Source organism: Eretmochelys imbricata, chromosome 26 (genome assembly GCF_965152235.1).
Source record: "Eretmochelys imbricata isolate rEreImb1 chromosome 26, rEreImb1.hap1, whole genome shotgun sequence".
Taxonomy (NCBI): Eukaryota; Metazoa; Chordata; order Testudines; family Cheloniidae; genus Eretmochelys; species Eretmochelys imbricata.
The window spans coordinates 6,579,153-6,594,005 of NC_135597.1; the positions used below are offsets into that span (position 1 = coordinate 6,579,153).

General features: G+C 46.7%; 1 protein-coding gene across 2 annotated transcripts; it reads left to right on the forward strand.

Moving 5' to 3' along the window:
* The first annotated feature begins 1,562 nt into the window (after window positions 1–1,562).
* On the forward strand, window positions 1,563–14,550 carry CHMP7 (charged multivesicular body protein 7). 2 transcript variants are annotated; one of them, XM_077805524.1, is made up of 10 exons: window positions 1,563–2,004; window positions 4,218–4,392; window positions 6,514–6,699; window positions 8,564–8,697; window positions 9,160–9,208; window positions 9,542–9,661; window positions 9,786–9,884; window positions 10,207–10,267; window positions 11,408–11,563; window positions 12,687–14,550. In XM_077805524.1, the coding sequence occupies exons 1-10, from the start codon at window positions 1,715–1,717 to the stop codon at window positions 12,749–12,751; spliced, it is 1,335 nt and encodes a 444-aa protein (XP_077661650.1). In that variant the 5' UTR covers window positions 1,563–1,714; the 3' UTR covers window positions 12,752–14,550. The 2 variants fall into 2 exon arrangements, with proteins under 2 accessions (XP_077661650.1, XP_077661651.1); XM_077805525.1 differs by having other exon boundaries at window positions 1,565–2,004; window positions 11,411–11,563.
* The last annotated feature ends 303 nt before the right edge of the window (window positions 14,551–14,853 follow it).

The window sequence follows — 14,853 nt, forward strand, 5'->3', positions numbered from 1 at the left end:
CCTAGCTGTAAATGGGGATAATAGCACTTCCCTACCTTACAGGGATGTTGTGAGAAGAAATATATTAAAGATTGACGTGCTTTGAGATCTACTGATGAAAAGTGCTATATAAGAGCTAAGTATTATTACATTGTGTTGTGAATTGATTATGATGCGTCAAGACAATCTCTCCTTTTTTATTCCAGCATTCAGCACAATGGGACCCCCTATCTGATTGCTGCATTTGGGTGCTACTGTAGGATAAATGAAATTAAATAATAATAATAATAATGAGGAATTTTTCTTCATTATGTTATGAGGATGATGCTTTGCAAGTTGGATGACACTTAACCCCCCCAGAGGTAATGTGGTGATAGTGTCACAATATATTATGATGCCATAGAATCATAGGACTGGAAGGGACCTTGGGAGGTCATTTAGTCAAGGCCCCTGCACTCATGGCAGGACTAAGTATTACCTAGACCATCCCTAACAGGTGTTTGTCTAACCTGCTCTTAAAAATCTCCAATGACGGAGCTTCCACAACCTCCCTAGGCAATTTATTCCAGTGCTTAACCCCCCTGACACAAAGTTTTTCCTAATGTCCAACCTAAACCTCCCTGGCTGCAATTTAAGCCCATTGTTTCTTGTCCTATCCTCAGAGGTTAAGAACAATTTTTCTCCCTCTTCCTTGTAACAACCTATGTACTTGAAAACTGTTATCATGTCCCCTCTCAATCTTCTCTTTTCCAGACTAAACAAACCCGATTTTTTTTCAATCTTCCCTCATAGGTCATGTTTTCTAGACTTTTCATCATTTTTGTTGCTCTTCTCTGGACTTTCTCCATGATTTGAGGTGATATGAAACTTCAAACAAAGCTAATGATATGATGTGATAACGTTTGAATTCACCATATTTTGATAGTGTGTGATTGATGCCAGTTTGGACCTAGCTACATGACATTGGGACATGTTATTTCACGCTGTGAAGGCATTTTGACCCAAAGTGGTAATGATGATGCGTGATCCTGTTGTGCCATGGCGTGATGCTGGTTGGATGGAGTGAGCTGACATTTTAAGATAACGTCAGTATGCTGTTACCTTTCAGTACGCCTCAGACTGATGGGACGTGTTGTTTTGCCGGGCCGCGCTGAAGTGCATCATGTGGCATCCCCGCTCCACGTTCTGAGGTGACAGGGTGTTGTTTGGGAACGTCGTGATGTCACAGTGACTTGACGAGGCCCGGCACACCGTGGACGCCATTCCCATGCCCTGCCCTGTGACACGTGTGGAGACCCCCCCCCCCGACCCCGCCTGAGGTATGGCGGTGATGTGCTGGCGTGATGTCATGTCTCCGTGCTCGGACACGATGACGTCATTCTGAAGCGCCATGATGTCATGGGGTTACCACACACAGCTTTCTCCTTGCAGCATGATGCTGGCATGGATATTTGGGGGGGTCCCATGTTGGGGGTGGCACTGGCACCCCCAGCAGCCACACAGGGACGGGAAAAGGCTCCCTCTGCCCCCCCACCCCAGCTCCCGCAATGCATTTCGGGAAGAGAGCTTTGCCCGGCCCGCCAGTCAGCCGCATGGCGCATGCGCGGGAAGGCCTCACAAACGGGGCTGGGGCGGCGGCGCATGCGCCGTGCTGCTGCCCGGTAGTGAGGGGCTACGGGCCGCGGCTGGGCGAAGGGGGAGGCTAGGCCGCGTTGGGAGCCGGGGGCTCGCGTAGATGTGCTCGCCGGCGGAGGCGCTTCCCGGGCCGGCCCCGGAGGGGGCCCTGCCCCCGGAGTGGGAGTCGGACGAGGAGCGTATGGCCTTCCTGTTCTCGGCCTTCAAGCAGAGCCGGGAGGTGAACAGCACCGAGTGGGACAGCAAGATGGGCTTCTGGGCCGAGCTGGTGCTGGGCCGGGGCCGCCGCCGCGGGGCGGTGCGGACCTGCCTGCGGGAGCTACAGCAGGCCTTCGAGCGCCGCGGCAGCGTCCCGCTGGGGCTGGGCACCGTGCTGCGCGAGCTGCTCAGGTACCGGGGCGGGGCTGGGGGGAGAGCCGGGGGCGGGGCGCAGGTGATGTGGGGCGCCTGGGGCATTAAGGCGGGGCAGTATGCTGGGGGTCACTAGGCGCAGGGCGCAGGGGTGGGAGCAATATTCTGGCGGTGACTGGGGGGGTCACTAGGCGCAGGGGTGCGGTACTGGGAGCAATATGCTGGGGGGTCTCTGGAGGTGACTGGGGTCACTAGGTGCAGGGGTGGGGAACTGGGAGCAATATGCTGGGGGTCACTGGGGGTCACTAGGTGCAGGTACAGGGGTGGGGTACTGGGAGCAATATGCTGGGGGTCATCGGAGGTGACTGGGGGTTACTAGGCGCAGCGTGCAGGGGTGGGATTTTGGGAGCAATATGCTGGGGGTCATTGGAGGTGACTGGGGGTCACTAGGTGCAGGGCACAGGGGTGGGGTACTGGGAGCAATATGGTGGGGGTCTCTGGAGGTGACTGGGGGTCACTAGGTGCAGGTACAAGGGTGCGGTACTGGGAGCAATGTGCTGGGGGGTCTCTGGAGGTGACTGGAGATCACTAGGTGCAGGGCGCAGGGGTGGGGTACTGGAGCAATATGCTGGGGGTCATTGGAGGTGACTGGAGGTCACTAGGTGCAGGGCGCAGGGGTGGGGTACTGGAGCAATATGCTGGGGGTCATTGGAGGTGACTGGAGGTCACTAGGTGCAGGGCGCAGGGGTGGGGTACTGGAGCAATATGCTGGGGGTCATTGGAGGTGACTGGGGGTCACTAGGTGCAGGGCACAGGGGTGGGGTACTGGAGCAATATGCTGCGGGTTCCTGGAGGTGCAGCGTGTGGGGCATTTAGAGAGGACAGTTTTCTGGGGCGTTACTGGAGATGCAAGTCATAGGCGTGCAGAGGGCATGTGGTAGTAGCGAGAGCAATATCCTGGTGGGTTTGGGGTTCAGGGAGGCAAGGGACATGGAGCAGTAGGGTGCATGGTATGCTGGGTGTCCTTGGGTGCAAGGAAATGCTGGGAGGGATGTGGGACGCCGAGGGGGTAATATGCCGGTGATCATTAGGGTGTACTGGGCACAGAACGTTGGGGCATTACGGTGGGAAAGGTGGTAGGAGTTGTGGAGTACTGTGCACAAGGGGGACTGATGGGCATGGATCAGAGGGGGCACTGGGCTGAAAGGATGATAGGGAGCAGTATGCTAGGGTTCACTGGGAAGCTTGGGTGCTGGAAACAAATGGGTAGCAGGAAAGGTTCATAAAGGGTGCTTGAGGCAGAAGGAGTTAGTGGGCATAGGGAGCAATATGCTTAGGGACACTGGGAAGGCTGCTTTCTGTGAAAGTGCATGGGGCCACATTGTAGTGGGTGCTGGGATGCCAGTGTGTCACAGGCCTCTGGAGAGGAGAATTAGGTTTGGTGCTGTAGGAGCTGCTTGGGCACTGGAGGTAACCTTTTGCTTTTTCAAAGGCTCTATCCAGCGTAGGGGGCAACAGTACTGAGATTGTTCCCCTTTGAAAATACTTAAGGAACACTCTGCACATTTTATGCCAGTCGGAAAATCTTTTACCTACTGGTGTTATAAATCACACACAAAATGGTCATGTCTGGAGTAAATCAGTGAAGAAAATGATTTGTGTTTCCAGTTTATGTACTTTATGCATATTGTCAAATGCACAATCACTATAAGAGCTTCACTGCAGCCAGTTTCCTTTGTGTGTGTGTCTTTTATTTGCACATGGTAAAGTGAGAGAACAACATAGGAAAATATTTGTAAAATCAGCAAAGTTGCAAAAGGATGTGTAGGCAGAGGAAGTCCCTTGAACTACTTTTTATAAATTTGCAGTGTGGAAAATCCCTGCACAAATAAGAAAGGAAACTGACTACAGGGAAGATTTTATAGTAAACCATTGTGTATAAATTCTGTCAAAAGCACTAAGTAAATGAACTGGAAATACAGTAGTCGTTTTTGAGCATTTTTATATTGTACTGTACATACAATTTTATTTTAAATTGAGATTTCAAATTGATGTCCAAATAATCCCTCAGTTAGACAATCTTATGAAATCTGCTGGAATTGTGAACCAATTTACATGTTCTGTGCTGGGGAAATGTTACTGCTAAAGATGATTCTCCACAGAGATCCTGCATGCACTGATGATTCCATCTGCACAGTGGGGACTGGGTTGCCACGTCCATTTCTAATTCTTGTATGTCTTACTCTCTTCAGACGTGGCAAACTGCAGAGGGAGTCAGAGTTCATAGCCAGTGTAGACAGCAGCTGGATCTCGTGGGGTGTGGGAATCTTCATTCTGAAGCCCCTGAAATGGACCCTGTCGAGTGTGCTGGGTGACAGTAAAGTGCCTGAGGAGGAGGAAGTGCTGATTTTTGTGGACTTACTTCAGGTGAGCGTTTCACTGTCTGGAACTTTCCCTGGTTACCCCTGTTATGAGGATAGAATATGTGTATGTGTGGGGAGGGTGTTGAGATGGGTTGTCCTTGAATCACATTATAAAGATTTCCCCACATTAACAGGAAAGGGTCAGAGTTGAATAAGAGACCTTCATCTCTACTCACGTACATTCAAAAACCCAAGAGAAGGGAGGGGGGTTGAATGGCTCATAGTTGGGACATAGAGCCCTTCTCCTCTACATATATGTTCAGATATCAGTGTAATGGCCGTTAAATGACTTCTGTAAAATGAATTGATGGGTTTTCAGTTCATTTTCTCGTGAATGACAGTGCATCATAACACACGAGCAGAGTTGTTAGTCTCTGCTGTGAGGCCACTCTTCTCTTACATTTAAAAAGGGCCTCCTCCAAGTTAAGTTTGAGGTATATATATTTTTTTCAGTATAGTATGTGTGGAAGCCTGCAGATTACTGTCTGAGCACCATCTGTTCTATAGATACATAAGTGTCAGGGACTGTCCATCCAGTATCTCTTGTCTTCATTGAATTTACACATGCAACTTTAAAATTGAACTGAAGCAGCGTTTATACATTTTTCGGTCATGACTATACGTGCGTCGCCAAACCTGTGAATGGCCCTTGTTTATGGCAACTTTTGATGTTTAAAAATAGAGGCAGATTCTCAACTGGTGTAAATCAGTGTTGCCCCATTTGGCCTAAGTGGCACTGCATCTGATTCCTTTAGCTGGCCCTATGTCCTTGAGTTAGCTGAACTAAAAAAATAAGCGTTTGAAATGAAAAATCAACTAAAAAAAAATCACACATCTTTCTGAACTTTCGTTACAAGCAGCAGCTTAAAAGATTATAACTCATTGGGATTATAGAGAATTCTTTTCTCTTTTGAACTTTGCATTGTGCACTTGACAGCATTCAGTGTACAGTTGCACTGTTGTGTCCTGGATAGTCAGTGTCCCATATTAGAATGGGGCTTTTAAACAGCATCTGTAAATAAACAGTTTAAAAAAAAAAAGTGACCGTAAAGCCTCAAACGTTCACTGTGGGATTCAGGGGCAGATGGAATTCATGACATTGCATTCAACTCTTTAAAGATTTCAAGTTTAAGTGTGTCTTTCATTTTGAAAAGGGACACGTATTTTGTGTTACATGTGGAAAAAATGGCTTAACTGATCAAGTTGAAGTTTAAAAAAAATGTTTGAATTGGGACGAAGTCGAAAAGGAAAACCTTTGAGAAGCATAGAAAGGGCTATGGAATGGCTTACTCACCATGCAGTGTCTGTTGCTTATTTTGGTATATGCTTTGGCAGAGGAAACAGGAAGCTTGCAGTTCCGCTTCCTCAGGAACTGAGGGAACAAGTGATTCTCCTATACTCCATTAGCAATGCTGTTCTTAAAGAATTACAAACTTTCCCTTTTTTTAAATTTTATAAACAGTTCTTTTAATTTAACTTTCATAGTCCACTTTTAGCCCTGGGACTTCTAGAAACATTACCGTGTAACATATGCAATAAATAAAATATACCCCCAGACCTCCTAAAACACAAAAGTCACCTTTCCCCAAAGTTCTAGACCAGAGCTATGATACCAGGTAACTTATTAGCCTCTGGGAAGAGAATACAGAGAGAATTTGATTGGCAGAGGAGGAGACATAGGAGTGTAAACACATTAGTTTGGAATGGATGTGAAAGCTGATAAGGACATGGTGCTTTTTAAAAATGAAACATAAACCCTTAGTATTCCTGTGAGGTTAGGTGTGTTATCCCCTCTTTACAGATGCGGGAGAGGTGAAGTGACTTGCCTCACTTGGGATTACTACTCCACAGCTTCTGGCTCCCATTCCCGTGCTCATATCTCTACACCGTGCTATTCTCGCTATGTTATGAGTTAAGACATGTGAGCTATACATTATGTGTAGATTTGCTGGTAAAATATTCTTGAATTGATATACATGGCTTGTGTGGGCCATGATACAATGCTGTTGTGACTCTTCACCTATGTATGAAATCTACATTGGCACAGAGATGTCAGATTGGCACCCATTGCAGTAATAAGAAAGGGATCCCAATGCACGCTAACAGTTTTGTTCCTTTCCTTCAGGAAAAGGCAGAGGAAGTGTATCGCCTCTATCAGAATTCTGCACTCTCTTCCCACCCTGTTGTTGTCCTCTCAGAGTTGCGTTCACTCTGTGCCAGCATATGTCCGGATGAGAGGACATTCTATCTACTGCTGCTCCAGCTGCAGAAGGAAAAGAGAGTCACGGTCATGGAGCAGAATAGAGAGAAGGTGCAGAATGGCAGATGAAATTTAATGTTGATAAATGCAAAGGAATGCACGTTGGGAAGCATAACCCCAACTATATGTATAAAATGATGGGGTCTAAATTAGCTGTTACCACTCAAGAAAGAGATCTTGGAGTCATTGTGGCTAGTTCTCTGAAAACATCCACTCAATGTGCAGCGTCAGTCAAAAAAGCAAACAGAATGCTGGGAATAATTAAGGAAGGGATAGATAATAGGACAGAAAATATCATGTTGTCTCTATATAAATCCATGGTTCGCCCACATCTTGAATACTGTGTGCAGATGTGGTCGCCCCAATCCAAAAAGGATGGATTGGAATTGGAAAAGGTTCAGAAAAGGGCAACAAAAATTATTAGGGGTATGGAATGGCTTCCATGTGAGGAGAGATTAATAAGACTGGCACTTTTGAGCTTGGAAAAGAGACGGCTAAGGGGAGATATGACTGAAGTCTACGCTTTCTCGATACCAGTCATGATTTTAGATAAGGAAGTGTTGAGTTTGCTCCTTCTCATAACACAAGAACTAGGGGTCACCAAATGAAATTAATAGGCAGCAGGTTTAAAACAAATAAAAGGAAGTATTTCTTCACACAACGCACAGTCAACCTATGGAACTCCTTGCCAGAGGATGTTGTGAAGGCCAAGACCATAATAGGGTTCAAAAAAGAACTAGATAAATTCATGGATGATAAGTCCATCAATGGCGTCTCTTGCCTCTGTTTGCCAGAAGCTGGGAATGAGTGACAGAGGATAGATCACTTGATGTTTACCTGTTCTGTTCATTCCCTCTGCGGCACCTGGCACTGGCCGCTGTCGGAAGACAGGATACTGGGCTAGATGGACCCTTGCTCTGACCCAGTAGGGCTATTTTTACTTAAAGAAAGTGTGGTCCCATTCCTGTCTTGCATTCTGTTTGGCTGACAGGGCACTAATTTTATGGGTAAATGCCAGTGTCTTCCATTAGCCATTCACCTTGTATGTGTACAGGAAGAAATGGTTTTTCCCCTTTATCATAAGCTGGTGGTGCGGGGCTGAGGGTCTGGAGTGTTCACTAAGTGAAGGGTCTAAATTCCACTCCCCAAACAATCTTCTAAATATATAGGGCTGTTCACTCCAAAGAATTCTACACTTTACAAGCTGATAGGCAAGCTATAGACCCGGGTTACTTGGTGTTCTTCCAGAAACACTACCCAGTGGTCTAGGACAGGAAAAAAAGGAGAACACTGTAACCAGTTGAAGGTGCATTTTGGAGTGGTTGAATGTAATCGTTCCAGCTGTAATTTGGCCACAACACTGGGGTTAATACTGCAGCTCTTGTGGGGTGGGCTATACCATAGGCTTTCTGATGACTGTAAGTGGTTTTTATGTCGGTTTTACATCTAATCTGAATGATGACACCTTCAACTGTGTAGTGCCTGCTAATATTATGGAGGGGCACAGTTTAGATAGTAGTAATACTTGGTCACATCACATATTCAAAGTGCGGCACAAACACTATGTAATTGGTGTTGAGTCCAAAAGAAGAATGCCCCCATGGAAACTGCAGTTTCTGGGCATTCCTTTGAGACATCGTGGCTGCACACTAACGTGGCTCAAATGTGATATTTTACTGGATTATAGCATAAGATGACATTGCCCTTTCTTTAGACTCTAGTTTACCAGTGATCTTTTTAGTATTATGGGCCCAAAGCTGAACAGGGAACTGTGATGGCAGAGTTTACACAGCCTTTTATTTTTTTAAGGAAGAAGTCTTGCTTTCTTGGTGTAGATGTTGCTCTAGAGATTCTGGCTTGTGAGAACACAAATCCTACAGTCTGGCAATTCAGTAATTTGCTGCTCCTCCTTTAGATAGTTAAGTTTGCCCGAGGTCTGCATGCCAAAGTATCCCCAGTGAATGATGTGGACATCGGGGTCTATCAGCTAATGCAGAGTGAGCAGCTGCTATCACAGAAGGTGGAGTCCCTTTCCCAGGAAGCAGAGAGGTAATGGGTGTGCGTGTCCGTCCGTCCGTCCTTCAGCTCTGGGGAAAAAACTTTGCTTGTGACCTGGCCCTTAGTGCACGTATAATGTGTTGCTGAGGGACTTTTTTCACACAGTTACAAGAAAAAAAAAAAAAGGTAAGAAATGCCTCTTATTTGCCTGTTGGGTGCATGGGGAACGAAGTATGGTAACCCAGGGTTCTCCACTCATTTTACCCTGTGTCTCCACAGTCAGCCACTTGCCATGTGTTGTCCTTGGATGCACCCCAGAATACTTTGTATCATTTCCTACTAGGCATCCTGGAAAGTGGTGGAGTGGTTTATGGGGTGCACTGGATCTAAGCGAGTCAGTTGCAAGTGGCTGAACAGTGGTAGAGGGGAGGATGGGGTGGAGAATATCACAGCTGTTTCATGACCCCCTCCTGCTTATAGGCTTGAGCGTCTCCTTGCCCTCTGTCCTTGCAGGTGTAAAGAAGATGCCCGGAGCGCTTGTAGAGCTGGCAAAAAGCAGTTGGTAAGTATACCCTGACCCTGCCTGTTCTGCTTGGGAAGCTGTGGTCTTGGAACTGTGATACGAGATGGGCAACTTCTGAGTTTCAATGTTGCATGCCAAGACCATTCTGAGACCTGCAAAACCTACTGCTATGGCAGAGGGGCTTGATTCACATGGTGTCACATCATGCAAACATTGTGGTCTGGAGGAGGATGCTGAGGAGAGTTTGAGGGCATCTCAGTCCTAACGTCAGCTCAAGGCGTGTGCTTTGCTGCACTGGAATAGTTGTTTTAAGAAGGGACTTTTTTGGGATGCTGCCTGACTTCTGATCCAAGGTTGTGTGTATGTTCCCAGGCACTGAGATGTTTGAAGTCCAAGCGAAGGACAGAGCGGCGGATCGAAGAGCTCCTTTCCAAGCTGGATGCAGTTCAGGGCATCTTGGATCGTATATATGCTTCTCAGACAGATCAGATGGTAGTGTGCTTCTTCCACCTCTTGCTTCATACGTTCATGTTGCTGCTCAAGTTTGCTTTGCTAGTGTAGTCTAAGGAACACATTCCTAATAGAAGTAACATTCCTTTCTTTTCTCCTTATTAAGGTGTTCAATGCCTATCAGGCTGGAGTAGGAGCTCTGAAACTGTCCATGAAAGATGTCACGGTGGAGAAGGCAGAGAACCTGGTGGATCAGATTCAGGAGGTATGGTGAGATGATGGTGGCATATAAGAACCGATAGGGAAACAGTGGGTGAATGTACTAGGCACGTTTCCCAGGCGGTAGACATGAGGCTTCTGATACTGTTTTGCCCTTATGCTCTGCATGTCTCTTGGGCTGTAGGATCCATACAACTTACTTCCATGTTACTTCTTTGTCCTTAAAATACCTGTGATATTAGCACTTTAAGTGCTGGTAGATGCTCTCTGATGTTCTCTTAGAACGCTCATCTGTGTAGCGTCGAACTGCGGTCAAAACTACTTGAAGGGCTTTGTTGCACAGCCATGTACTGTTAATTCTCTTCCAGCTTTGTGACACCCAGGACGAAGTCGTTCAGGCTCTGGCAGGAATGTCAATCAATGGCTTGGGTGAGTTCATCCATTTTGTGGGCTTTCCCTCCTCTTCTCTCCTCCTCTCCTTCCCACCCCGCTCCCCCACACCATTCAGGTACTTGCCAGTGGCTGTTCTCTGAGAATAGGCAGATGTTCTCAGCCCTTCAGAGTCCTCTGCTCTACTGGTGCCTTGTAGAGGGAGAAAGCATTTACAGGTAGTCTCCTTGTGTCTGATCACTGATTGCAAGTGACTCAACAGGTAGAGTCATAGGACTGGAAGGGACCTTGAGAGGTCATCTAGTCCAGTCTCCTGCACTCATGGCAGGACTTAGTGTTAGGTAGATGGAGAACTGGGGATGGGAGCCAGCTTGCAGTTGGACTCCTCCAAACATACAGGCTCCTAGAACTACTGGCAGTCCTCCAAGGTTGAGGCTGTAAACTACTGAGTAGGTTAGTCTCTTTTTTGGATGGACACTCTTAGCTTTAGAAATGTCTTCCTTTCTTCCTGGTTTATCTTTACAGCACCTCCCTGTGTTGCTATCTGTCTCTTCCAAAACACTTCCCCACCCCCAGACCCTCCACCACACACAGGCTTCAGCAGTGATACCCTCTGACTGAGGTTAGGATGTATCGGCCCCTACTACCTTTAGCAGACAGAGGCTTCCCACCCCAGTCCTAGGTGTTGAACTTTCAACTCCTTCTGCCCTGTGGCATGAGGTCCCTGTCTGAGGAAGACGCATGCAGCGCTGCTCATGGTTTTGGAGAATAGGAGAGTTGCAGTGGTTCTCTTTCTGGCTTGAAGTGACTTTGGTGGAGGCTGAAACTGGGATATTAGTTCTTGTTCTGAACTTGACTTGTAAAGTCAGTGTTAAGTTTTCTTACATGAGCAGGAATCTGTGCAAACCACCAGGTAAAAGACGAGTTGGCAGGAGCTTTTCAGGCTCAGGTTCTCAAGTGTAACGTCCCCTTTGAAAGGGCTCTGACATTTGGCTTAGCGTCCAGCCGTGAGTGAGCAGCTCTTCCACTGATGTAGGATTGTCCTTGCAGCACTCTCCTGCTACAATATCTTCCTTGCCCACAGGGATGTTTTGCTTATATGGTCTTCCAGCCCATTTCCTGTGCTATGAGGGTTTGTTTAAGTCCTCCAGAGATTGATTTGTTTGTTCTTTACCCTAGCAGAGGTTGACAGCGAGGAACTTGAGAAGGAACTGGATAGTCTCCTCCGGGACTCCACTAAAGAGCCCGTGGACCTGCCTCCTGTTCCCCAGAAGCCTCTGCTTCCCAGCATCTCTGATACTGAGCTTGAAGCAGAGTTGGAGAAGGACAGTGGACGTATGTATCAGCAAACAGTCTTAGCTGGTGGCCTACTACTGGGATCAAAGCCAACCACATATCAAGAGGTGGTGGCGCTCTGTCCACATGCTAACAGTCAAATGTCCTGCTCTACAAATTCACCGCTTTGCTGTAAATTAGCACCACCTGGCAGTCTTGGGACAGAGGCTAAGCACGATATGGGCCAGGAAAGCGTAGTTACCTCGAAACCTCTGTCAGTGGGGTTTCAAGGGTTGTCCTATTAGAGGGGTGCTGCAGGGTGGGGGGGTAAGCATATTCTACCCCTGCCCATGTCATCCCTATTCTGTGGCTAAATGACTATAGTCTCCTTGGCTGTGAATCCAGCATTATATTATCACAGAGAGAGGACACCCTTCTCTGAGCAGGCCTACTCCCATTTACGGTGAAACAGAGAGTTCTCCTACTTTAATAGCTAGTGGAAACTGTTTTCCAGCTAGTTAACTCCTTCTGAAAGCAAAGCACTCTGAAGAACTGGGTGGAGCCATCTGTGTGTGTCGTTGTTGTAAAAGTGTGTTTTGGTCCATTTTATAAATATGGATAGGCCTATAGCTAAAACAGTTTATCTGCCAGGTTCTTGAATATGCTGCAGGCCCTCTTTGTGTTCTTCTAGGCCCTGCATCCCCTCCTCTTTTCATGTCGGTGATACAGATGCTTAAATTGGCCACCAGTCTCAGCTTCACCTAGTAATAATGAGTGACTTAATTCCCCCTTTTTTTTTTTTTAAAATTAACCTTAACAGACTGGATCAAATCAATCGTGCCTCTAGTCTTGAAAAGTAGTAAATATCAGAAGCTTCAGAGGAAGGCATGAAATCTTCTGATGATTGAATGACCTGCCCACAGAATTTTCTTCATGTCTTTGAGCAGTTAGTAACTTTCCTATGTCCTGAACCATGCGGGTTAGTATCCTTCACATCTGAGGGCAAACCCTAGGTGGTATGCTATTTAAGTGTCAAGAAACCACTATGGATTTACAAAGTATGGGGGGCTTAGTTACTTTTTGCCTGTGTCTGTCTTCAGGACTTAGGATATGGCTGGTCTTTCTTTGACCCATTCTGCTGCTAAACGCTCACTTTTCTTCTCTGTTGCTTCTTCATTTGTAGGTTTGGCACAAAAGACTGCTTCTACATACTCTGAACCCAAAAGAGCTCTGGGACTGGGTCTCTAACAGCGTCCTGCTGCTGTACTTTGAGAAGTTGTCTTAAGCTTGCTTAACTAGTGACCATAACTTTAAAAAGTAACTTTTGGAGTGTGGGCTAATGCCCCCCTCTTTACTGGATATCACTTTGCTAAACGACAGGATCTACTGCCGTGACAATCCACCCTTTCTGGAACTGATCCTAGCTGGTGTTGCTGTCGTCTCTTTAGTGTCCGTATCTACACGGGTCTCAGTTTGACTTGTTATCCCAAGTCGCCTACGATGTTCACCCTTGCCAATGAGCTCTGTCTTCCCTGCAGGATTACAATTCCTGAGCTCTCCTACTTCATACCCGTCTGTTTTGCTATGGCCAGCGTTGAGGAGAACCTGAAACGCAGTAGGATCACAGCTGCTTGACCTCTGGCTGTTTGTGTGGTTGTGTAAAACGTTTGGCACGTAACATAGGTACTGTTCTTGACACTCATCTATCTGCAGCAAGCTTACACACATGTTGATCGTACTATCTATCTGTCCTTGTTTGTACTTGCACGATTGTGGTCGAGACCAATAACTGTTTTAGTATATGAGACGTGTTTCCACTAGGGGGCAGCAATTGCCAGCACAAGATGAAAGTTACTCCTCTCTTTGTAATACACTAAGGCCTTGAAAGGAGACCTGCAAAGGATTTTTAAAATGAAGATGTTGCTTTTTAGGCTGCGTGATGATAAAGGCCAGCAGTGTTTGTTAAGTTTCTGCTTGTTTTTTACTTGTAGAAATAACAGATAGTTCAAGCTTAAGTCTTCCCTGCCTTTGCTGGAGAACTTCTTGGGAGTCACAGGGATGGCTCGTGTGAGCTTTTTAGACCATCACTGAATGGATGGGGATTTTGTATCCTTTTCCAAAGTGTTCCTTAGACAGAGGTATTAACAGTAAAACAGCTCATTAAACAGTCTAACAATCCTCTCTTTTAGTTTGCAGTCTTGAGATGTCATAATTTCGCTAGGACACCAGTTGTCCTAGAGAAGAACTGAATTTCTAATGTAAAAAGACAAGCAGAAGGAAATAAACTTTAGGAGCTGCCTTTGTTCATTAGGAAGAAGTGCAATTCCTCTTTGCAGGTCACTTTTACTATGCTTATCATGTACATGGAAGAGGGTAAGTCTGATCTGTCTTGCTTCCAGTTGCATCTAGCATGGCTGGATTAGCTGCTTTAGGCGAGGCAGGTGCTTCCAACTGTGCTCTTGTGTGTCCTGGCTTCGGATGGAAGCACTATGCCCTAGACATGGAGTGGTGAGTACCAAGTGTGGTCTGACCCCAGGAAAGAAGGCTATAGGGTGGACTAGGTGTGTGTACATTTGTAACTGGTCTCCTACTTCTGTCCCCACATTTGAGTCAATGTCTGCTTATTGGGTATTAGCCCTATCCTGCTGCCTGTACCAGTGGCTCTCCATTGCTCAAGCCAGGTGGAGGGTAGTTTGGATGAATAGTAATAATGGGTCATGGAGTAATGAACAGGGGAAGGGGCACTGGACCTCGCCCAACTCCAGGAGAGCGGGGAGAGAACTACCAGCAAAGTGTCTACAGTCTGCTGCATCTGAACACAGCCAGCTTCTCTTCTACTCCCCCGCACAAATACCATTACTGTTCCTGAGTGGAGACCCTCCCTCTGTGGAGGGCATGGTGCGAGGGGTTAGCAAGTCACATGGGCCGCAAACACAATCATACTAAATCATTTTAATCTCCGTGTTCCTTTCCTATGTAAAGAGAAAGGGGAAACGGTTGCTGTTTTTTCTACCTGCTGTGTAATAAAGAGGGAAAAAAACCAGAAACGTCCATTGTGCTGCCAGTTTCTCTCTCGCATTATCTCTGAGATGGATCACATTATTAATGCTGCTCCCATGATGCTTTCAACGCCTATGATGGAAAGATGGCTCACTAAACATAAATGGGCAGCTGACAGTGGTTTGACTTCAAAAACAGAGTGATGGATAATCCATGTGCCCGGCTGTTGGATGTACCCACAACATGACCTCTGTAGGAAAGAGCAGCTAGTGGTCTGTACTGCGTCTAAATTAAAACAGGCAGTTGCTTTCAGTGAGAGAGACAGCCCTGCTGGCTTGTGGTTCAGGAGC